This window comes from Chelonia mydas, chromosome 4 (assembly GCF_015237465.2).
Source record: "Chelonia mydas isolate rCheMyd1 chromosome 4, rCheMyd1.pri.v2, whole genome shotgun sequence".
Taxonomy (NCBI): Eukaryota; Metazoa; Chordata; order Testudines; family Cheloniidae; genus Chelonia; species Chelonia mydas.
Window position 1 is genome coordinate 67,343,785 of NC_057852.1, and position 26,110 is coordinate 67,369,894.

The 26,110-nt window shown below is 40.7% G+C and overlaps 1 protein-coding gene across 2 annotated transcripts in view; it reads right to left on the minus strand.

The window, feature by feature from the left end:
* Positions 1–26,110, minus strand: part of TMEM192 (transmembrane protein 192) — a 38,598-nt gene continuing 12,488 nt past the window's right edge. For both annotated transcript variants that reach the window (XM_043545935.1, XM_037897490.2), the window contains exons 2-6: positions 19,826–19,972; positions 15,300–15,564; positions 12,843–12,977; positions 5,883–5,985; positions 1–1,958 (exon numbers count right to left, since the gene is read on the minus strand). In XM_043545935.1, the coding sequence (XP_043401870.1) occupies positions 1,835–1,958; positions 5,883–5,985; positions 12,843–12,977; positions 15,300–15,564; positions 19,826–19,972 (774 nt within the window). In that variant the 3' untranslated portion in view covers positions 1–1,834. The remainder of the gene's footprint in view (positions 1,959–5,882; positions 5,986–12,842; positions 12,978–15,299; positions 15,565–19,825; positions 19,973–26,110) is intronic.

Sequence of the window (26,110 nt, forward strand, 5' to 3'; positions counted from 1 at the left end):
TTTTCCTTAGTTGCATTTATTGTGCATGAACTTCAGTCACATTCTCAGCTTTTCAGACAGATATATGTACAAATGGTTACATGCAGTTACATCAAAACCCGAGTGTTCTAAAAACAAAGATTCACATATCCCTCAAATATCCAGTATAAAATCAGCTGTATTTTAAAAAAATACAGCTAGGGAGAAAAGAATAATGTTAGATAGCAGCAAGTCTCCAATTTTCCTGTTGTCCCTCAACTACAAGAACTGTATGTTATTCATTACTCCGAGTGATTACAATAGAATTGGACACCTAGTTGTGTCCCAGAACCAAGACAGGATGGGGTAAATTTTCCTTTGGTGTTCTGAGATGACCACCACTCCCAGCATTATACTGAGATTCTTCCTACTTAGCCTGTCTCCCCATGAAATATCGAGTAGGATACACAATGGGTAGGGTAAGGTTTGGAAAACAAAGGTGGCAGAAACTCAGAAGAGAATGGTTCTCTGGCTTTTAATGCAAGTTTCAGGGAGTGGTCTGGGTATGCTCCACTGTCACCTGAGCAGGCAGGTGTTCAGGCTTAAGGACCAGCTTCTCTAGAGAATCCACTCCAAGTACATAGAGGTGGATGTTTACAGACATTTTGAGTAATGAAAATTCTAATCCAATTCCCATTCATGGTATGACCCCATTGGCTTCAGAGTCAAAATGACAACACTTTAGAGAAAGGTCGTCAAACTGTATAAGCCGCTATCATTGCAACTGCAACAGTAGCACCTTTTACAGACTCTAACTTAACAGTGCACCATCTTAAGGGGAAGAAAAAAACCACCACTGTAAATTCTCATGTATTGAACTAAAGTGTCAACACAACAATTTTAAAGAGTAGTTTACAAAAAAGCTCTCTCCAAATATAAATATTTAATGCTGATGCTTTTTGGTATGTAGAACAGTTCCTATTTATAGTTTTTGGAAAAAGTTCAGCAAAAAAGCCACAAATACTTAGGACAGCTCTAAAAATCGGATTTAGACATTTTACACTGAAATTCTGTTTAGATGCTTGATCAGCCATCAATTTGATCAAGTGTCTGCAAGTCTAGTTTTTCATACTATGCTTAGAGAAGTGAAATCCTGCTTTTCCTGCATACAAAGGAGAGACCTGGATGTGTTTTAGACCAGACACCTGATTCTTCATCTTTGCTTCATTTCCCCATTTGTGTAGTCACCCTTTTTAAGTCAAAGGGAAAAAAAACTAAACAAAAAAACCCACCACAACAGCAAAAGACACTGATCCAGAAATGGAGTCTCTTCAATTTACTCTATAGACTCTTCCACTCCAACTGTAAACATGTGTTTAGGGAATACTGAAACAAATAGCCTTTAAAAACTCAACATGGTAGACGCGGAGCACAGTTATAGCATGTTACAATATTTGATTTCATCTTAACCTCTACAATAAGAAACCCAGAAAGTCAGGAGGGTCCATACCTTGCAACGTTTCATTCTGGAAAACAAACATTTGGGTTTTAGAAGCACAGAAGACTTCGGTAGTTTGGAGTTTGTTACAGCTGTGCAAAAAATCTCAATTGAACAACATAAAAACAAAGTTTAGTCAGGGAGCTCAGGTCCAACTTCAGCCCAGCAAAAGTTAATGTCCTCAAAGAAAGTGTCTGTTCAGACTAGTCAGTATCTCCAGCTGCAGATTTTACATTTCTAATATGAATGCATACTTCCAACTTGAGAGCTATACTACTTCCATTAGAGACAGTAATCAAGTGGAGTTGTATGTCCTCCAAATCAAATTACATTGCTTTGGATTCCTCTTGAAATGCAGCAGCAGCTTCCTGGATATTTCTAACCTCTGATTTGCTGTGATGTTAGTGCTAGTAGTTTCTTGCTGAGCAGCGCATTGTGTCGCTGGAGATAGTCTATCACATCTCCTTGCTTTTCAACTATTTCTTCCAAACCTGAGCTTTCCCTTGAAGACATAAGAAAAGGAGGAAAGTCATTCACAATTCGTGTTAAAGGAGTATATTACAAACTTTTTATCACTACACACAGAAGAGACTGGCACTAACTGATGATAGTTCTACAAACCTCTTCTCATGACTTTGGTTTAGTTCCTCTTGATTACTTTCCTACCGTGAGACAACAGTTTGGGCCATAAGAGGAATATCTGAACATTTAGCAAAAGTATGTGGGTGATAGGGGATTGGAGAGGCCCCATATAGGCAGCACCCTTAGATCCTTTTGTCAAGGCACTTTTACCCTTCTAGTTATGATGTTCATCCCATCGCTGTTTTACCATGTGTTTTGTTTAATGTTGTAGTACATCTGAATTCCATATTTTTCGGTAGTAGGGGAAGCCGTGGTTGGACCTGTCTGGGAAGGCTATGCATAGGACAATTACAAGGCACAAACATAACCCCACTCTATATCTCTCAAGTTAAAAGCTTCTGTGTGTGGAGAGGAGACAGATTCTGAACAGAGAGGAAGGTTCATCTGCCCAGGCCACCCAGAAGGGAATAAAATTGATCCCAGGATGCTGTACAGAAAGTAAAGTAAGCATTCCTTTGGATTCTATTGTGGTTTTCAATAAAGTGGTTAAAAATCCACCTGGTCTCTCAAATTTAACTGAATTACCCTAAGGGGAAAGGGTCAGAGGGGAAGGGTAGGGAGTTGGCCATTAAAACACAGGTCCTCTTCCAGGCAAATAAATAGTTTAACTTTAGTGTTAAACATCTTCTGCTAAAACTTAACATGGTAATGAGCCAACGTTACAATAATATTCAGAAGTTGTTTGAACAGAAGAGTTTTGGTAAAAGCTATAAACTTAAAGTTATGCTAGTGCTGTACTCCTCATTCAAAGATTTGGTGCCTCAATAGTGTACATAAACAAGTTCATTTCATTTTGTTGTAGCTGGCTTATTGTTTGCTCTGGTTTGCATACAGCTTTTTAAGCTTCAAGCCATGTAGTGTACTTGCACTGAGATACTCTATTCTGGATATAAGCAATATATTTGGAGGTAGTTCGAAGACTATCAAACCATAATTAAAATAGAACACGTATCTAAATACACTACATGGCTTGATGTTAAGAAAAGGTTCTATAAAAAGGCAAAAGCATCAAATGCAAAGTGCTTGGCTGTTGGCTAGAATTTAGCCAGTTTTCTTGTACTAAAGAATGCTGTAATGGCTTCTTCTTATACCCTGAATTGAGAAGTTACTTACCATAAAGAGTCAAGAAGAATAGATAGGAAGGTTTATAATTTAGTAGTCATTGCCAGAGCCCATTAGCCTCACTTAGACCCCAGGAAAATGCATTCCAATTTACAGTTAAACTAATAACAAAGAGCACTTGTTTGTATGATGCAGCTGAAACTAGTTCACAGGAGACTTCAAGAAGCAGTATCCTCCATACTAAGTGATTACTTGGATCAGTTTTTCCTTTGCAGCTCAGCACTGACACCATTATGCTAATAATTAAAAGAACTATATTTAAACATTAAAGTTACAAAGTCAAGCACTCTAGAATTAGCCAGTGACAGATGTAAGGTTACCTGGTTCAACTTTAACCCAACTCCTTGTGCGTATGCATTATTATCCCCACCAACAAAACCCCAGTAAAATGCCAAGTTTTGAGTCCCTCCAGAGCATGGAGATGCTACAGCTTGTCAGCCGTGCAATTCCTACACATAAGCCATGGATAAGATGACTCTTTCCCACATTCTCTCTTTAAGATTGCTGAACCATGTTTGCTGAAAATGTTCCAAAAGTTCAGAAGCAGGTGGCTGAATTGGAATTTCAGCCCAAACAGCAAACGTCTGGTAGTTATACAACTGAAAACAGGGTCTTTAATGGAGAAAGCTGTACAACCTTAACTATAATTGGTTCTAGTAGTGCCACCCAATGACCTTTTTTCAGACAGGTAAAAGTCATACATGCTGGCTGAAGTTACATTCTTGTTGGCTTAGAGAGGACTTCTAAATAATAAAAATCCTTTGGATTTCCAAAGAACACATTAGGAGGAACACGTCACACTTAAATCCTAGAATTTATGCTCTAATAAATTTAAGGCTTTTATAAAGCTTGAAACAGGTGTTTGAACATGCATATAGTCTTGTCCACATAGACCCAAATACAATCTTCGGTGGACTTCCGAGTACAATACAATGTGTCCTAGAGTGCAGTTCTACTCTGAAGAATAACTTGGCACAGAAGTTGCCATGTTTAAGAAGCTTCCCTAGTCTGTATTCTTGTTAACCCTACAGAATCAGAGCTGCATTCTCTTCTTGTACATCATCAATAGAGTTCTTTAATAGTTACAGTTCCAGGGCCTGTCAGTTACACCAGTACAAACCCACTTAAGCCAACAGGGCTGCACAAGTTATTGAGGGCAAAATATGGCCTGTAGGACTTTTACTACTGGACAAGTATGAGAAGGAAGGGAACAGCTCTTCTCAGATCCCAACTTGGATTATCAGCCCTGCAAAGTTATTCTTAAGGAGACACCTGATCTAGAGAACAAGAAAGCATGGAATTCTCTAATCTCTGTCTTCCTTTTACAGAACTTTTCACAGTAGACCTGTTCTTTAAACAATTTGTTCAAGGGGTTAATAAGTCTCTTGCTCAGCACAGGTGGTCTTACTACGAAGTGGTGCAGAAATGTTCTCAGAATGTTTGAGAATGAGTCAAGAGGGGAGCTGAATCAATAAGGGTTGTGATCCCTTATACAGATTGTACTATACACCCCTTTCCCCCCCTCCAATGTGATAAGAGGACAACACAACTGAAGACCTTCCCTACATCCTGGGTTTCTGTGCTGCTCAGTTATATTTGGGGGGAGGGCCACACATCAGTTTCTCCAGAAAGTGCATGGAAGTTTGAAATTGTGAACATTAAAGGTTCAGAAGAGACTGACTAGCAGAATTGTTAGATCTTTCTGCTGTGTTCTCAGTACCACGCCAACAGACTGCTTCCATGCTAGTGTTTCACACACTATGGGGTATTTAGTCACAGATTTGACATACACATGCAGTCTAACTTAGATGCAAGGAACAGTAGTTCCCCCCCGAAAACAGTACCCTAATCTTTGAATAGATCAAATGTTTAAACATGTTCCAGTTGCTGAAATATGTAGTAGTCAAAAAAGTACATGGATCAGAGTGTTTTGTCAGGTTAACATGAGCAGGCTGAATGATGGTCTCTCCAAATAGGCTTATTCATGGTCTCTCTACCCTCTGCCAACACACAAAATATGCAATATATCTGTATTTCCACATTTGGAGAGGAATTCTACTTCTAACCCCATACTAGCTGCTAGATACTCCTGACCCCAGCCTAAGAGAGAAATCCCTGACCTCAAGCTGCAGAAGTCCTTCTTACTGTCTAGCAAGGAGCACCCAATGTACTTCCCTCCCAGCTATCAACCCAATACTTTCTGGGCAAGAGTTCCTTGGTTTATACAAAGACACATTTGAAATGACATCCAAGACATCAGTATTTCTCCACAGACTGCTTAAAACCAACTATGTTAGGAGACTAAGCACAGCTAGTTAGGTTTAGAACATCATAGTAGAGATTCATATAAAATTTCACCAATAACTGTCACATGGCCCCTATGTACCTATTAAGGCAATGACATACCCTTTTCATGAATAAGTATTTTTGTATTCTACCAAGTTACCATTGCTGAGGGGGACTCTTTACAGTTTCTGATTTTTGTGAATATAATATAGCAGCCATAATGCAACAGAAGTCCATTAAGGCATTTTAATATCACCTTTCTATTTTTCCTTATGGCTTTAAGGTCCCACATGCCATTCTGTACAGAAATTGATGCTAAGTGTTTACAGAGTTACCCAAATAAAACTAACTAACTGAAGCTAACAGAAGAGGTTACCTGAATCCAATCTCCGAAGTAATGTGACTGGGGTAAGCATACATCTTTTCTTCTTCAATTATATCAGGCCTTGGCCTTGCCTTGTTGAAATTGCTTATTTTCACTGAAATAAAAAGAGGTAGTTAATGGAGAGTTTTTAATAGCGCGGTCTATCTCCTCAACTCAGAGTCCTACACAGGGTTCAAACCTGCCTCAAAAGTATCAAGAGGGGAGATAACCAGGGAGCCCAACAAGAGGGTCAGGTTACACATTAGGAATTGGCATTTTTTCCTTTGATCCTACTGCTCAAAATTGCATAAGGGCATGCCTGAGAATTGTGGAGCTTGCACTAGCTGTGAGAGCCCCAAGCAGTGGGGAATGTTACATTTCCTGAAGTGATAAGAGGCTCTTTGAAAAAGAAAACTTCCTGTGTCTTTTTTCCCCCCCAAAAGAGGACAAAACTCACTTGCTTGCTCTCTGCTGCCTGTATTGTCTTGTTCTTAATTGTGTACAAATCTGCCAAGTTTACAAAACACCTCTTTAGAGAGCAGGCTAGGAGCCACATTGTCTGTATCTTTAGTGGTCATTTCCCTTTTCTATTTGCAGCATTCCAATCTCATATACAACAGTTCTTGCGTGGGAGTGCTGTATAGTTATGATCAACCAGTCCTAATAACTATATTAAAATCTCAGAAAATCCCCATGAAAGTCCTGATATTTGTGTGGCAGTTCACTCTGTATTGTTAATGCACATTATTTAAGGACTTACTAGCTGCTCAGACTGTCAATTCCTGAAGAGTTATGATTGTGCACCCCATGTGTGCATTTATAGGACACCACTCAAATGAGTCTCCATTATCATAGTCCATGCTGAATATGCTTTAAACTAAAAGCAGGCTTTAGTCAGTTCTTGATGCACTTTATCCTATTCACATTGGCTGCAACAACTGTTAGAAGCTGGATCACTTTTAAACACAGGGAAGGGTAGTGTAGTTGGGGTCAGTATGCCTCAATCTGATCTTAGAGGACCAGTTACAGGGATAACATGGTAGCTCAGTCTTCATGCCTAAAAATCAATACACACTCGGTTTGCTGACAAGACTGCCATTAATGGTGCCAGTTGGAAACTGAAAACATGTCCATAATCTATACTTCCTAATAGATCCAGAAATAATTAGGTTACAAATGCCAATTTGGTTCAAGTGCAAGAATAGTCCCCCATGATGATTAAGCATGTATAACTTACACTAATTTTTCGATGACAGTTTAAAGACATTTTTAATACTATTCCACAGCAGTTCTGCAACTCAAATACTGCAGTATCATGCAAATGCATGTGAAAGTGTAATCTCTACTAAGATACAGTTTCAAGTATAGAGACATCAAAATGACTTTAAACATTCAGTTTTAAACACTAAGCTAATAATTTTAACAGACCTTTTTGAAAACACTACCCCTTGAAAGTGAACTGAGTCCCAGTCTCGGATCCTTTTTGGGCTATCCAGGTTAGTGTGGACCTAGACTCTGGTTAAGCTAGAGATGTATCACAGTGTATTTCTGGTTAGAGAAGGGACATTAAAATAAGAGTTTGGGTGACACGCTCTAGGATATACCTAAAACCCTACTTTATGTAATGGTCCATTCTCTTCTATTCCAGCCTCTCTAGCGAGGAAAGGATGTTTCTCTCTCACCCCTCAAAGTTTTACTAAGCCACCTTCTATGTAGAAGCAGGTTGCTTGACTGATCATAGGAGTAACTAAGGCAGAAGTGTTTCAGCAAGTTGTAAAGTCAAACCAGACTGTCCCTGGGTGGTCTGCTTCTACCTCAAACTTTATCTGAGACAGGTCATGCAAGTGTGTGAATGAATTTTAAAACCTATTGTAAGTTCAAGGCACTGAGGAAGGACAAATAAGTCCTTCAAATGGTCATCTTCATTATATTTAATTGGGGGATAGAATAATATGGAATTGAGAGGAAGAGTGTAGAATTTGTCATGCCTAGGAAGCTTTGTTCTGATCCCTCACATATGGCCCAATCTTGCAAGTGCCAAGCACCCTCAATCCTCTTTGAAATCAATGGGAGCTGGGGATGTGTAGATCTTAGCACGATTATACTCTGAACAGAGGTAGACCTTTAGGAAAATATACTGATTACAGGCCAGACAGATACGTCAGTAGGGCTGCTTGTGGAGTAATGTTAGGGTAACTGGGACTATCTGGAGCAAGGCATTACCTAACATGAGGAAGGGTATCACAATCTGGATCTATGAAAAGGAGTCAAGCTACTTTGGCACTTAACTCTATATGGAAGAAATTGTCCTTTACCAGTCAAGAATGCGGTAGGGTTTATTAAAAGGTCACTTTGCTAGAATAAAACAAGACCCTCAAGAGATTAGCCATGTCAGGCTAGGAAATTATCACATCTATCACAGTATTACACAGGCAAAAACAGTTTAAGGAGATACCAGGAATGTCCAACATGACTTGTCTGTGAGAATATTAGTCTTTTATTTGGCAGTATTACACGTGCAGAGTTTAAAGAATTATATATCTCTGCTGACAATATACACAAATCATAAGATGCCTCCCATTGCTGCCAGGAGCAGAGAAAATAGCCAAGAAGAGTTCATTTTAGTTAAATATTGATTTGAAATTTCCTCTAACACCCTGGCCTCCCCATGCTACAAGGCTAAACTCAGGAGCATCAGATATCTAGTCTCAGTTATGTGTCACTATGTTTTATATCAGCCCTGCATTGACAGTAAGTTGTCACCATTTCATTCAGTGACCTAATTAAGGACTGAAATTACCATAAAACTGCAGACTAGTAAGTAGCTATTTTGGTTAGGGGGGAAGTGATTTTTCTGCCAGTGTAGTTAAAGTGGTACAGCTTGTGTGTTTAGACAAGGCCTTGGTGGACAGGTTCCCCCACTGCAACTCCACAGCACAAAAAGATGCAGACTAGAGACATTTATGACTAGCCAGTCTAGTTACTGTATGCCCCATTAGAGCTAAATTAAGTTGAGCACTTAATAAAACGTGTGAACTCTTCAGGGCAGGGAATGTTTGGAATTGGTACAGTCCCCAATATATTTTGGGGACAATTGCAAGAGAATCCATAGCCAGTGTTGTGGGACTATTTCAAGTGACAGTGCAAGTGGTTTGCTAGCAATACAAACGCTACCCACCCATTCTTTAACAGGTGTGAGCCAGAACAAGACAGTTTACTTTCTGGTGCCAGAAGAGGAAATATGGCACAACCCTGTTTGAGATTGTTTATGATCTTTCAGCTGAGTTAGTGAAAACACTTCAGTTTAAAAACAAATAAGAAGAATACTTCAGAACAGATTAAACTATAACACTTCTGGAGGGGAGAAGAAAAGCTTACCAAAAGTGGTTTATCATAAGAGAATTACCTAACCTGAGAGACTTCAGAGTTCCTTAGGCCAGGTCTACACTTGAAACTATAGTGACTGGTACAGTTTTGCCACCAAATCCTCCTAGCGTAGATGCAGTTTATACTAGCTTATGCTCGTTTGAGGGAAAAGCTGTACTGGCAAAAACATTTGTATGCTGGTATAAACTGCAACTCCACTAGGAGGATTTGCTGGTATACACCTGTTGTAAGAAAATTATGCCTCCAGCCTATGTTACTATACTGGCAAAAGTTTCTAATATAGACCTGTCCTCAAACTGACTTAAAATGTTAATCAACACTGCTTTCATCTTAGAGCCACATACTTTAACAGACATCTGTGTACTAGAAAGAATTCCAGGCAAGTGTTTGTTTTGGAGGAGGACTTCAAACATTTGAGAGAAAAATGCTCCAAGTTCTGCGATAAGAAACCAAACATCCTGCCAGAGAGCCTTAATGCTTGCACTCAGGTAGTGCTCTGTCAGAAATACCAAGATCTAAATAGTGGGATGGACCCTCCATTTAGGTTATGCCTTTCCAGTGCTGTAACCCATCCCAAATTCGTTTTGCTTCAGGAGTTTGGCCTTTAACAGAATTTGTGCATGAAGTCACTATGTGTGGTTCTGTATCAATTTAAGTCTCTCCTGCTCCCCCCACCCAAAAAGCCCTTACTTCCTTTACCAATTTGCAGTATATCTTGAACTGACATCAATTAGATGGGATTACAGAGCCTCCTCATCTTTTAAAGGGGTGTTAAGCTCAGTTTCAATGAATATTTGTTTTAAGGCACATGCAGGTTTAGAGAATGAAGCTCAGCTTCAAACACTAGTATGGAGACCAACATTTTCTTGGTTGTTTATCCAGTTAGAATAGGACAAGAGATCAAGGCTGAGAAAGAAATACCTAATTCTTTGCTCTTTGAATATCAGCGTGTGCAAGGGAAGCAATGGAGTACTTTGTTTAGATTGTAACATTCGCAGTAAGAAACTATTCGGTCTATCGAGCAGTTTGAAGAAGTTTGAGGAATGTGACCGTTCAGAAGACGGTTAGGAAAAACAAGTGCTATTGTGGAAAGCCCAAATCAAAACAGAGTGGAGGCAACCACCACGAGAACAGGACCTGTAAGGTGTTTTCATTACCTTCCCTTCCCCCATACCCAGGATGAAAGGTGCAAGTTGAGTAATGGAGGGGGAGCAATGGCATCCCACTGGGTTATTCTGCTTGTGGTAGAAATCTTATTGCTAGTGCACTATCTGTGCTTTAGTTTTCAAGGCAGTGGATGATGGCTGTTTCTGTGATGCAGGTCTTTGTAACTATGTTCCAGCCTTTTGGGGGCTGGGGGGGAGGGGGTTAGCTAAAAGCACACCACTAAATCAACTCTCACTAATTTTCCATTAGGATATTTTATTTACTATACTATGCTGAAAATGGAGAAAACTATTTCAACAATATCCACTTATTAAAAGTAGATATCCACAATGGAAAAAAGATACCGACTACAGCAGAGTAACTATTCTGCTATAAAAGTGATTTTATTCTGGAGTAATTACTCTACTTCCAAAGTCACATTTACTCTAGACTAGAGTGTCCACCGGAGGAAATTATACCAACATAGCTATACAGGAATACTTTGCTGCAGCTATGTTGGTCAAATTCCCCATGTAGACAAATCTAGTGTCAGAGCCTCTATTATAGCCAAGGGAGGTAGACTGGTACATTTGAGGCTTCATTTCTTGAGGTAGTCTCAATACTATTACAAGCACAAGTTAAAAAGAAAATAGATAAGTCAGATCTTGAAACTGTTGTATTCAAAGCTTTTATAGATTTTGTTAGAGTACCATTACACTGGGAATAAACTACACTCTGCAACTTTATAGCAAGTCACTAACTAGGCTTTTCTCTAGTCATGAAGTTTCTCCTAGAGTTTTACGTTGAGACACCTTATGGGTCAGTTACTGACAAACACTGGCTATCTAGAAGTTGCTTTGGCTTTCAGCATTGTCCCATGAGAATCAGCAGCATAATGTTACAGCAGCTGTTTCCTCTCCCCTCCCCGAAACTACTTTGTTCCTCTTTTCAACTCAACCTCTTTTCATCCCTTCCCTTCTTTTGTCAACACTTCACTTTACGTTTTGTAATTGGTCTCCTTTCTAACTAGAGGTCCCCAGAACTTGAATTCCACTACCGCAGTAATTTTGCTGAGCTACTAGCAGCCACCTGATACTTCAGTCAGCGTTCATTTTGTTGTGTAGGAGACACCAGCAGGAACTGAGCTGCCCTGAAGTCTATTGGGCTGTCTCACTTCACACTAAGCTGTCTACATCAGCCCATTAAGAAGTAAGTACAGTTGATGAAAGCCTACTATGTTTTTAAATAAAACCAATCAGTACCCCTCTGATTAAAAAAAAAAAAGTGTAAAGAAAATGAAGATTCCCAGGAGTTAAAGGACAATGACATTTCCATGGTGTTTAAAAGCAAGATACAAAAATAGGTATCACTTTGTAGTATTTGTCTGTGTATTTCACTGTAGCAATAAAGACTCCATGTGCAACAGCTCAAGAGGGGAAGTTAAATAAGATTATGTTCTCAGCTTAAAGAGCAAGAGATCTAATTTCTGGTTTCAAAAAATCAAAACACTAGTTTATCTGGGTTTGTGGTATTTAACACCTTTTGTTTTCCTTACTAGTGGTAGCCAGGAGTAGATGTTTATTTCATGTTGTCTAGGTCACTCCTATGATCTTTCAGCCTGGCATACAAGCAATCTCGTCATCTAAATTTGAGTTTTATTGTGATGGTTTAATAGAACAAAACAAAACATAGTCCTGGAGGATTAGGCCAAACCCATCGGGTCAGTAATGCTATATAGTATTCTACATTAAATTATTTTGTACTAGCTGTTAGTGTTCTAGTGAACGTGGGTTAGAGATACATATTGCTTCATATAATTAAGTAGGGATTCCAAAAGTCTGAGTGTCACTTTATAACTACTAACCTTCAACAAATACTAGATGTGATAAGATTGGGGAAAGAGGGAGAGAAGAGGAACTGGAAGGAAATTGCAAGTTTGAAGATTGAGACATGCCATATACCAGCTGAAACATTTAAGTTCCACATGCCAAAGGAAAGTAGTTTTGACTAGGCAAGAAGAATATTAGTTCTTTGAGTCACAGTTAAAAAAACAAAAAATAAAAACATTGAACATATCTGTCTGACGAAACTGTCATGAAAGCACACTAGCAATCTGTGCTAGACATTTACTTCTATTTTAATTACTGCAGTTTCACTACATCACTGACTTCATGGGACAGTGCCTTAAACTCCAACAACTAGCCTAGTTTTTATTTGGCAACATTTAGCGTTTAAGCCATGACAATGACTTCCCAGTTTGTTTTAAACAAGAACATCTGATTGTCTGCAATGTGTACAGATACTGAGAAGCCAGTTTGCAGCTATGATTGCAAAACAAGTCTTCTGGTGCCAAAAATTATTGTACTACGCTGAGAAAATAGAGAGTTTAGTAGCTATTGTAAGGAGGCCACGCAACAGGGCAATAATTGCAGTTTTTACCTGTGTAAACGACTATGCACGTCAAAGAAGAAATCAGCTCCAGACACAAGACTCCAAGGATAAGGTAGAGATACTTTTTACTGTAGTTAGGAAAGGAATGCTGAGCTGACAGTATCAGAAGCAGGGCTGCATTTCCTTAAAAGAAAAAACAGACATGACATTTACGTGTTTTAGTCTAGCTAATAACCAAAAATGGCTCAAAAATTCCCTCCTCCAATACCTACATCCCAGTGGACTCTTGTTTGTTAGGCTAGATGGATTATAGCTATGGAATGGAAAAACATGACTGGTGTGTAATTTAAATTGCATAAGAGTAAGAAAGAGACAAGTGTTCATAATTACAGTTATTTGTGAAACTTAAGTCCTATAGGACCAGAATGCTTCATTCTATAGTTCTTGAAGCCTTCAACCGAATGCACAAAATTCAGTGACAGCTAAGATACACAATGAATCAGTAATGTTGTCATTGACTGACAAGAATGTTATACCTATTGTCTAATATTTCACCTTTCAGTACATCAGTGTAGTAGTCCACCAAGGCACTAGCGTCATTTAATTCAGAGCAGGCAGAAGAGATATTTGAATTCCCATTCTCCTCCCATTTGTCATCATTCCCCTCCCCATGCACTTCTTGCATCAGATATAAAATAATAAATTAAGTTCTTCAGAGTAGGTACCATGTCCTTCTTTTGTGCTGTAGAGTTTTTACAATATTCTAGGGAACATAAGACATGTCAGCTGTGAGGTAGGTTTAGAACTCATATACTGCTTTAAAGCAGAGCAGGAACAGGATACTGTGTTGGATGACTGAACTGTCAAGGCCAAATTTGCCACTTTATGAAATGTGGCATCCCATTTAATTTCCACCTTCACTTCTCAGTAGTGTTTGAGGGAAGTTGACCCTCACCCCCAACAAGGAAGTTTCGCTTGGGTGTTTACACACTTGGAATTTTAAACCATTACATATACTAGAAGCCCTAAGCTTGCAAAAGGGACATAGTTTAACGAACATAAGGAAATCAGTACATCAAACTGCAAGACTAACCACACACACGATAATTGAGAGAAGTTTCCATTTCAGCGATCTGAAGCACACTATGTACTCAGCTTAGGTTTTATTCTCCACAATCATTGCCTTCCAATAAAAAGGCCCCCTATTAAAAAAGACCCATGACCATATGATTTTAGACAAGAATTAAGTTCAGTTTCTGGAAAAAGCCGGACAGCTGCTGCTCGTTAAACACCTCCTATGCTTGCTGCCACTAGGAAGTAAAACTAAAGAATGTACAGAGTTAAAATGCTGCCAAGAATCCTCTTCTCCCCAGGAAAAGTAGGGATGAAGTAGCATTCGTAACATGAATCCTGCTGCAAATTAAGGAGTTTTATTTTGCTTGAAACTTCAGCAACATGCAGCCTAGGCCTGGGCTACGCCCAAAAATCAGATCAACCTAACTATCACTCAGGGCTGTGAAAAACCATCATGCCTTGTGTGTCACAGTTAGGTCAACCTAACCCCGGTGTATACATGGCTAGACTGACGGAAGAGTTCTTCCATCAACCTAGCTACCACCTTGGTGGAAGGGGTTTCCTTCATTATCTCTAATATAGGAAGCATCTATGCTACAGCAGCGCACAGGCAGTGCTGTAGCTGTGCTGCTATAGTGTACATATGGTCTAAGTCATATTAGAAGTTGGAGTATGTGGAAAATGGTGAAGGGGATGAGACCTCTTCAGACTCTCTTTTCTTCCATTTTGCAGTTATGGAATGCACCCCTTGGAAACACTTTCCACAAATGCACATGATCTCTCCATACAAGCAAATGAGAAAGTCTGTGCTGTTTCATGAGGACCTAGAGTAGACCACATAATTGTTCCCCACCCCAGCCCTTTTTGTAAAATGGGGCATGTTACATGACTGCTTTTCTCCAACCTGAACACCCTTTGCTCTTAAATTCTGGAGTTTGACTGCAGACTCAAGCTCAGAAGCGGGCACACTGACTAAGTAATGCAAGTTCTTATTACTATATGAAGCCTACAATGGCTTCAGAAAGTAAAGTCAGCCAAGAGCATTCCTGGGGCTCTGTGGATGCATGCAAGTCAGCATTTTATCAGCCAACAGTCAGAAACAGGGCAAAATTACTAGCAGCCAAATGCAGCACATGTTTGCTCCAAGGACATTATGGCTACCAGATTTAGTTGATGGGACAAGACATCTAGTCAGTGGCTACTATTTCTGAATCTATTTCAACTCAGCTGAATTCTGGCCTGCTGCTACAGTAATAAAAGCAAGAGCAGGGAGGTTTGTATTTAACTATTAAGCACAGCACTCTCAAACAAACTAGTGTGCCACAAACTTAAAAATTATGAGTTCATAAAGCGTAGATGAAGTAGTTCAGTTCACGGTATTTTTTGATACAGAATCCGTAAAAGAAAAAAATGCAAATCGGTTTCTCTCACCTGTAGAATGTATAAGGAGTGGCAGTCTTTTAAGATGTCTTGTTGATCGGTAGATCACGAGGTATCCTCTGCATCTGACTTTACTGTGCTGATGCTGAAGATATCGTTCAAAGACAACATGCAGAATCCACAGAATTACCTTTGCAATGATTATGACACTTTGCACCTTAAGTGGGTTGGTGTAGTTTCCGGGGCATTCGTCCTCATTTGGGTTTACATAAGAACAATATATACCTGCTAAAAATACTAAGACAACAAAAGCAACCTGTGAAAGAAGGGAAAGAGAGGAGACAGACCTTAAGGTTAATAGTTAAAATATAAGCAATATTACCAAAATTTAACTACTGTGCCTTATTTTCTGGATTGGTTCAAATGAAAGGAAAAAAAAAAAAGAAGATCCCTAGAATCCCTAATGCAGTTTTCTAGAACAGTGGTCTCCACAGTGGGGTGCACACACCCCAGGGGATGTGCAGAAGGAGGAGCGCCACCAGACGACACTCGGCCGTTGTTTTTCTTCAGCAGCGGCTCTGCATGCCTGCAGCAGGTCTTCTCTCCCCACGGCACACCTGCGGCAGATCTTCCCTCCTTCTTTCTTTGGCAGCACCGTGGGGTTGCACGATCCAAAAAGCTTTGGAGACCACTGTTCTAGAAGATACTTCATCTTTGTACAATAAGTATATCATGCGTCTTCTTCCTGAATACAGAACTGAAATATTTGTTCTGCCTTTTTTGCATCATTAATAATTTTACCACCTCCATCTACTCATGGACCAACAACATTGCTAGATTTTTTTGTTCCTAGCACACAGTACTAAGATTACTTATTGTCCTCAGCCTTACCAGTGATGGATTTTTCCCAGATGCCTTTAGCTTCCCTTATTTTATACATTTCATGATTTCTAGTTTATGTCAATTGTTATTTATTTCCCTTTACATGTGCTATATTGATTTTGTCATTTATAATTGCTGCCTTCACTGCACCAGGATGCGCTTCTACCCAAAACTGTGGCTTTTTGGCCACCTAATAAGCTCTTAAAGGCCTCTCGTTCAACATTTTTCCTCCCGATCAGTGTTGCTCATAATTTTCCTCAGCTTTGGGAAACTAGCCCTTTTGAAACACCAGGTATACATTTGGGACTGTCCTCTGGTTGCCCATATTTAATGTAATCAGGTCATGACAGTTGATCTGTAGGTAACCACCAACTTCCAGTCCTGTTATTAGTGCTATTTTTAAAAAAAGCAAAAAGCCACCAGAAAGCAGCTTAGTGGCCCAAGGTCTTGAGTGGCCGAAGAATCAGATAAGAGGACACAGCTTTTTAGTCAAGGGTATTAAGGAAAGTGAAACATCCTTCCTAGTACTGTCTACAAGATATTTTTTGCAGACTAAGTTGGTGACTCAGGCATTTATTTTCACAAAGCAGAAGAGGATAGGTATAGTGGCTTTTTTTAAAAAAAAATAGATTAGTTAAAAGAAGGCATTTAAGCCTTGTTTAAGTTATTATTCTGCTGCCTTATCCTCTTATGGGATTGTCAACACAGTCAACAGTAAACTTGCTGTAGGAGAACGGACCACAATCCTGTAAGAGTGCTCAAATATAATTATCCTGTGAGATAACATGGTTGGTTTTAGTTTATACCTAGGCACTTACAAAACTAAATGTGCCCCCCCCCCCCCCAAAAAAAAAAAAAAAACCAGACAGGTTTTGATTCTAAGCCTCCCTGATCTTCTAAAATTGTAAACAAGAGTGTTTTGAATTCTGAGGAGACCAAACACACACCATTGGACTCCAAGCTCTCCAAACGTTTATCCACAAGTACTTCTAATACTAAGCTGCCATTTAATAGTAGGTCCATTTCAGAGTGATCTTAAGTTTGTAGAGAAGAAAGTAAATGCCTCTTACATGTTTTTTTTCCCCCTCCCATGATTTATATCTTCCATATATCAAACTAACAGTAGTGTATATCCTGTTACAATAATACTCCACAGTATAAGCCCATGCATTTTATACAATGAACTAACAGGACATACTTCTGCAAATTTTTGATATTTAAAAGCATGCAGATAGTTTCTAGTCTTCCTTTTCACCAAAAACCTCACCATTAAGGATTCCCATTTTTTTTAAGGGATGGTGCCACAAGTTTATAATCCAAGTGATTTCAGTTTAGAAATCATGGAGGTAGATATAGCAGCTAGCTATTTTTGTCTGGGATATTTAATTAAAAAAAAAAGTGTCCAATAACTACACCTGTACTACGCTAATCCAGGTAATTAATTCTGGACAAGTACAATACTTTGTTTTATACAACACTTGAACTGGATCCACTCATTAAAATGGAGATCAGCCAGAAATTGTTTTTATGTCTGGAGAGTGGATATCACTTCTCACCCTGCATCTGTTTGAGAAAGATATGCCCTAAGCTAAACTACCTAAACATAGCTCTTCATCCTTCCATTTCCAAATTCATCCTTACACTTCAGAGTACTAAAAAAAGTTTCATTGCCATTTTACAGATTTTAAAAAAGCACATAGAAATATTAAGTGATTTACTCAAGGTCACAGCCTGTCAGTGACAAAGCTGGGAATAAAATTCAGATTGTCCATCTCCCAGCCCAAGTGTCTTGTCCACTAGTCATGTAATTTAGAATGCCACTGTCATTTTTATTCTGTCCAGTTACTTAAATTGTGTTTTTAATACCTTTGCTGTTTCTCAGGTATTCCAACATGGAACTATAGGTATGTATATTTTAAATGACCAGGATTAAAATGGAAACTGAGCAAATATTATGCAGTGTGTACATCCTCAGTGTACATCCTCAGAATTGACTGGAGAGGGAAGGATAGCCTAATGTTTATGGTGATGAGGATCTGGGTTTGATTCCTGACTGTGCCACAAACTTCCTGTGTGACATTTAGAAAGTCACTTTGTGGCTCAGTTCCCCATCTGTGAGAAGGGGAGAATAGCACTTCCCTATTTCACAGGAATGCCGCAAGGACAAATGCATTAAAAATTGTCAAGTGCTTGGATAATATGGTAATGGAGTAAAATAGATCAATATTCCAGAAGGTCATCCGATCAATTTGACATACCCCAAAACTGAACCTTTACTGAGTAAGGGAAAGTTAAGGTGAAAATGGAGCTGGAGTCTCTGGAAAACAAAAAGGCGGCTGCAAAGGGAGTAAGTCCGAGGTTTTCAGCATGCACATTTGTGAACACTGATTTCAAGAGGACTTTGACAGGAGGGAACGCATTCTGGACATCTGGTTTTGAGTAGCAGGACTCCCTCAGACCACCAGTTGATTGAGTGTTCCTTCCTTTTCCCCTCCCTACACGCCCCCGGCCTTTTCTGCACCCCAAACTGCTCTTTAGCAGCTTAAGAGCTACATGTACAAGTTACTGGGGAATGAATGTTCCCTATTCCCTCCTGCCCTGAAGATATGATCTTTAAGACGCTCGTTTGGTTGCCACCATTTTCCCCAAAACCCTTGCCATCCTTGGTAGGCTCCTGCTATTCTCCCTACAGCTTGAGAAGACCTCTCTGTCCCAAGTGATGAGTATCTGGGCGGTGTGAGAAAGGGATGGTGAGAAAAATTCAGATGGAGCTGTGCTTGAGAACACTAGCTAAAGCTTGTCAGACAGAAGCCATATTTTAAATGTTTCTAATTACCAACATGCAGTGAGTTTAGGGCTTGTCTATATACAGAAGTTACACCAACTACATTGATTTTTAAATTGACATTATGCACTCTTACATTGGTTTAAGAATCTCCACACAAGGGGGTTGCTCAAATCTAGTGAAGTCCATTTTAGGAAACTGGTTTAGTTGATACAGTTTGTATGTAGACTGAGCCTTTAAAACAAAAAAGGGAAGGAGCGCTACAGATGTGACATTAATGCACTGTCCACATTAGAGCCACCCAAATTCTGTTAAACACACTGATGCAGTTACGTCAGTCCAAGTTTCCTTACATAGGAGGCCTAAGACTTTTTTCCTAACCTGAGCAGATGGAAGGTGGGCTAGGACAACTCAGGAATCTTTACCAGGCACTAGCTGAGTACAGACAAGGCTAAATTTACTAGACGTAATGAAGAAGCAAGTCAAAAATGTAGATTGGATTAGTGTTTAATATGAATTACTAAATCTTTTAAATCAACTCTACACAAGTTTAAGTACAGGAATGTTTTCTTGGTCCTGAGGCAACATCCTAATTTAAATGTCATTTTGTAGCACTGACATTATCCAATTCACTAAAACCAAGTGACTTCTTATTGGACTAGATTAAAGATTACCTGCCATATCCATGTGAGTGGAAAGTTTGCAGTGTTGGGATGGAATGTTTAAAATACAAGGCAAGAGGAGTATGCAACACAAGTTACTTCTCTCTGTCCCCACAATCCCGGCTTTAGATCCAATACATCACAGCTGGAGAACCAGAATTTCCCATTATCTGCTCATACCCAAGCTAATAAAATAAAATTAAATTAAATTAAAAAAAAAAAAATAGATGATTCTTCCCAAAACTTACATTTATAAGCAACAGAAAGTTGGCAATCAAGACTGTAGGAATAGCATGGAATCTCGGTCTCAGTTGGGAATGTAATGCATGAGGTGGAAGAAGTGGTGCATCGAGCAGAGGATCATCTTCTGTGCTCTGCGTTATCTCCAAGGAACCCTGAAATTTAATCATGAGTTTCAGATTAATTTTCCCACATTACTCTTTCAATGGGTGTTTCCAAGGCAGGCCATCTTCTCGTACCACAAAATTTCACACAGCTAAAACTTTCTGGGAGAACACTGAATTAAGTAATTTAACAAATTAATCATTAAGGTCATTAAGAACAGAGATCATACCATTTGGCCATTTCTAGAATGGCTGTGCTCCTATTGATGGGCTTTAGTCTTCAAAATACTTTTCAAATATTTGAGTGTCATTGAGATTTCTGACACCTCCACATTTAAAGGAAGTGGAACACCTCTTCAACCACACTGAAATCTCAACCACGAAAAAGAACTACAAAAACACAAGATGTAACGCTACTGCTTTCAGCTCAGGGAATAGTGAAAAGCGAAGTAGCCTGCTGCCATATACTAAGCATGTCTACTTTGGACGAGGTTAGAATTTGTATTTTAGCATGATTATCCTATGACAAGTTAATAGGATGTCATGCCTTGTCCACGCTAGAAGTCTGTTATGTTAAATATTATCTATTCCCTCTAGATTAGAACTGTAAAACATTGTGGCCACATGTAATACTTCAGATGTGGCATGCTTGAAAAGGTCACAGATCTGGTCCCTATGACTGTTATCAACCAGACAGATGTGAAGGGAATCCCACTTCTTGATCCCTGCATCCCATCACTCTCAATCTGTTATCCCTTGATGGAAGTGAGGCCCCTAAGCACTGGCCCCCAGGTCCAGCGCTGAACCCCCTCAAGGTACCTCAGTAACTTAAATAACCCTTATCCCAGACTCCTACCGAAGGTGAGAGCCTTCTAAGTTACAGTTTAAGTTTCTCAGGGGGAAACACAGTAGATGTAGCATATACAGACTTGAACACAGCATTGCTCTTTAACAGCATGAGAAAGATACAGGTCTCTACAAAATAAACCCTACATACATTTCCTCTGACTAGCTCACCCTTCCCTTGGGAGATGGTTCAGGCAGGGTCCCCCTCTCCCTGCCGCTGTTTCCCTCGTCTTAAACTGGTAAAAAGTGGCTTTAGACTAAACAGAGTAGCTTCTGCCCCTTACAAACAAGTCCCTGGTCAGCCTCCACAGGTGATCCCAGACAGACCAGGTGACCTTACTGCTTACCAGGTGACTGTTGCTAAGCAAGCTGGCTCTGAACCAGGAGAACTGGTTTATTGGGGGAGAGAAATTTTGGTCAACAATTATTATATTTCAGTGGCAGAACATTTAAATCAACTCCTCTCTCATTATCCCTTTTCCACTAGCCTTTGGAAATCTAGTTCAACAGGACAAAAGTAAAGAAACCAATAGCGATGCTGCCAGACCAGACATCAGCTTATGCCAAGGCCCCTAGGCCTCAAATGAACACTGACAAATGCCTAGCTGGAGGCCTGTCTGGCTCCCCAGTGTGTTAGTATTGGTAAAATAGATATTAGAGTTAAGAATGTGTTTAGTCTTTATCACGGTGACCAGATGTCCCATTTTTAAAGGGGGGAGTCCTGTATTAAAGCCCTCCTGCAGGGGTCCTGACTTTCTTAAAAACTGGCAAATTGTCCTGTATTTTCTGTCCCCCCCAATCAGTACCAGCAGGTCCTACTGCAGGCCAGATCCTTGCTCACCAGCCGCCCACCCACCGGGGTGGGGGGGCGGGGGGGAGGGGGAAGAGAGAGAGAGAGAGAGAGAGAGAGAGAGTGTGAGTGTGTGTGGAGGAGTGGCCGACGATGGGGGGGTGCAAGGTTGGTGGTGGGGTAAAGATGCAGCAGATGGGGTTGGCTGCTCCCCCCGCTGGTCCAATCAGTGCTGCTCCTACTGTGTGCCGGCTCTCGTCCAGCAGGGCCCCGCTCCCCATCCCGTTTTTGGCCAGCACTGGCTGCACACTGAGCCACGATAGCTACTGAGTGCTGGGTTATGTCAGCAGGCACCAGGCAGTGGCCTGTTACATGTCACCTATACTATTGACCCACTGGTTCTTTATGTGCTCCCTCTCCTGCTATCCTCTCTCTCTCTGCTTTGCCCCTTCACCCTCCGCCCGAACGCTGCTGCTCCTCCATATCGCCCCCAGCAGTGCACGTCTCATTCCCAGTGCTGTGCAGAGAACCAGCCCCTGCTCGGAGTGCTTGGCTCACCAGGAGGCTCCTTCCTTCCCCCTCTGCATCTGGCTGGGCTGGCACCCAGGGAAAGCCCAAGACCCTCTGGCCCAGGGGACTGGCCAGGAGGAGCAGAGCCCCGCGTGTGTCAAAGCCTCACACAGTGCTGGCATGGGGTAGGCTCTCTGCCCATCAGCTAAACTCTGGAGTGGGTGTGTGGCAAGGGGGGGGGCGCTGTTGGGGCAAAGTAATTTCCAGCCTGTTCCTGCCCTGAACCTGCAGGCTCCACAGCAGCCAGCCCTGGGGCAGGGGCTTAGCAATTTGAAAGTTTGTACTGCATAGTTCTGATTGATTGCCACTGAAGTTGCCCAAATACAAGTAATTTTACTAGGTGCCATGTATTCAGCATAGGGAAATATGGTCTCCCTAGTTTTTATGAAATGCTTGTAGGATGCTGCATGTATTAAGCTTGCTTATAAACCTCTGTACCACATGTTATATAGGTAAATATTTAAGTGTTTGCTCTAAAACTATACATTCACAGTGAGGAGCGAAGAATTACCAAGTGGGAAATACTAGATTACCACAAGAGGCGTCATCTCCTGACCAACAAAAGAAAGCCTGTAAACATCAGACAAGCCATTGTGGCACATCAATGGACAAAAGACATCATTGATTTCTCTCTCAATACCAATGAAGAAGAGGAGATAAACATTCGTCCCATCATCTTGAGCTCTGCGGGAAGGGAATAAAAATCCCTGTCCTGCTTGGAATTCAGGGCATGGACAAGATTTCTAAGCATAAACAAGGGATCCCCAGTTGTTTAGCTTGGGTTAGTCCTGAAGGAGACACAGATCTTGCATGCTACAGCAGCTTCTATTACTTTTTGAAACCTAAGACTAACTCATCTGTATGTGCATGTATGTTCACTTGCTTTAACCTTATAAATAACTCATTTCTTTTTCCCAGTTAAAAGATCTTTAATTATAGGATTGGCTACAAGCATTGTCTTTGGTGAGAGATAAAAGGTGCACTTGACCTGGGGTAAGCGAATGGTCCTTTGGGACTAGGAGTAACCTGAATCTATCACAAAGACAGGCTTCCCTGGGTGGCAAAATAGATCAGAATACCTAAGGGGACTGTCTGTGATTCCATGTTAAGGCTGTTATAATGCTCTCAGAAGTCACACTTGATACATGATTAGTGAAATCTCAGCTTGGTGTCTGTGCCTTGCTTCTTAGCAGTATACCATGAGGTTGGTACTCACACTCATGAGCCACTCCAGACTGCTTGAGATCCATATCCAAAATGGAGTCTAGTATGGTCAAAATCTGAGTTCAAAATAGTTCAAAATCTCATGCAGAATTCCTACATTGTACAGGTAGATTCCCCAAAATCTCACCATCTCTAGTATACTATGCTTCAATAGGGCCAATAGTGACAGTCTGAACCATTTCAGCCACAACTATTCTAGTTCTAGTGTGGACACAGATTAGCTGGAACTGTTCAGCTTGTCTTCCCCCCCACTGTCCCTTCAGGGCACCAGCACCCCTTCAGAGTTCCATACTAGTTCTGCCCTGTGCATTTTAGGGATGTGGAGCAAACAAGATTCAGCACAGTTAATATAGATGTGCTGAATCAGTTTTCAGATTACCATTACACAAAACGGGAAGTCAACCAGATTTGCCACCGTCAGAGACAAGATACTGGGCTAGCTGGATCCATTGGTCTGACCCAGTATGGCCATTCTTGTGTTCTACATTTTTAAAGTTTTAAAATGCTGTTTGTGCGTGTTTCATTGGATTCTGATCGCCATTTAAATGTAGCTTGACAAATTCAAAGTAAAAAAATCTAGTAAATAAGAAATGTCATTCACCATTTAACATTAAAAAGTAGTCTAAGTGTGTTACACTATATATAAATGCACTGTAAGTTAAACAGTTGTATAGCTTATCCTCCTACTTCGCAAGAAGTATCAAATTTAGAGTAAAGGCTACTCTTAGTTGCAAGTTGATGAGTTTTAATGATTATACCAAACGACAAGAATTAATCTGTTTAGGCTCTAATAAATTTGTTAGTCTCCAAGGTGCCACAAGTACTCCTGTTCTTTTTGCAGATACAAATTAACTCAGAGTAGCAGCTGTAACAAGATTTAAGTCACTTATTTAAATCAAGGTTCCCTGCTTTACAGATTGTAAACTGATTAAAATCAGCAATTGAAATGTAACATTGAACAATTATAAATTCAGATTAGATGTATGGAGCCTCAACCAGATTGAGGATAGATTTAAAAAACCAGGTAATTTAAGTCAGTGAGATCAATCCCTCCAGCCACTTTACAACTCAAAGTGATGGCAAGCAACAGTGATATAGACAGCCACATCAGGGAAAATAAGCAGATTTCTCTCTCAAATTTAGTTCTTCTTCCACTTGAGGAAGCTGGATACACCATAATATTTCATATTTAAGAGATTCTTTGCAGCTATAAAGAACTAGCAATGTATTTTAAGGAGAAACTGTAAAGATTCTTCATAGAAACCAACATGGTTAGGAACATGCCTTTTTAGTACTTTATGAGTATCTGTGGCCTTTTTTTTTTTTTTTTTTAGTTAAGATGACGACAGTTTTCCAGCTTTGTTTTTACCTTTGAAGAACCAGGAAGTCTGGTCTTCTAGGGATAGGGTCACCTGTAAAGAGACTCAAGGTCTCGTCTATATTAGAAGTTTTACTGATTCACTTTGTTGTAAGCCATGCTAAATGCAAAAGAATAAAAGTAGAGATTCTAGGCTGCACCTGCAGGTTCACAGAAAGGAGTCGTCGTCTTAGGGAAGGAGGGTGCAGAGATGCAAGCCCCTTTCCAATTTTAGGATGCTCCCAACACAAAGAACCTTGACTGCCCTACTGCATAGCAGTCCCAGGCTGCCTGGGGGCTGCTCTACAGGCCACAGCAACAGCGAAACCCTATTACCTAGGCTTGGCAAAATTTGTTTTTGTAAATCTGATGGTTAATATCAGTTATTTTTAGCCTTCCCCCACCCCTGATTTGTATCTATTTTAATACCTTTTTGCAGCAGCGCTATGCTCTACACACATCTGGAGACACCAGATCTCTGCAGGCACAAGAAATGCTGCAATCTTGGCAGGACAGAGCAGATCCCTAGCCAGAGCCATGAGGATGACAGACTCCTACCTGTGAGGGAGACGACCCCACTGCTGAAAAGCTCCTGCCCAGGAATGGCCCCTGCTCACCCAGCCAGCAGGTGGAGCTGTGATAACAGGCCTGCAGAGGGTTCCCTGGGTGGCTAGTAACACCAGATACCTACAGATGCAAGGTGTGGGGGAGGCAGTGCTTGGTCAACTGTTACCAAGACACCCCCTTTTTCCCCCTCCCCAAAGTTTCAGCATGCCAGGTGAAATTAACCTGTGATGACTATTTAAAATTGAATCTGGCCAAGCCTACAGTAACAGAAAACTTCCCTCCTGACCCCTGCTCCAGGGTTGCAAGGGGAATTCTGCCCCAACGAGCAAAAGGGTTTTATGGCTCATGTATGTTGCTGTAAGAGCCTACAGCTGGGTTTCAATTCCACACAAAACTGGGTCATCAAAATGAGATAAAAGGTGTTGGGGCTGGTTGGGCTCCAGGTCCCCGCTATAGGCACTGCAACCTGGTGCACAGGTTTGCATCACTGCTCAAGTATGGGCCAGCTGCCTCTCCATCATGAGGATGGAGGGGCCAACCAGGCCAACTTTGCATGAGTAGCATTATTATCCAATGCACCAAGTTGTAACACCACTCTCACAAATTTGGCCTGGCCAGCCCCCTGTTGTCATGATGGGGCAGTTGGGCCAAACATGAGTTGTGCTGCAACTCAAGAGGTCCCAGAGCCCACAGTGGGAAGCCCCAGGACAGGAGCTAAGGGGGAAGTGGTAGATCTGTTTGCATTAGATATGGCAGCTTTGGATGGTGGGGGGTGGGTCAGGATTTTGGGGGCCCTGGCTGCTCCCCCTAACCTGCCCCTTCTTTCCACAGGTAT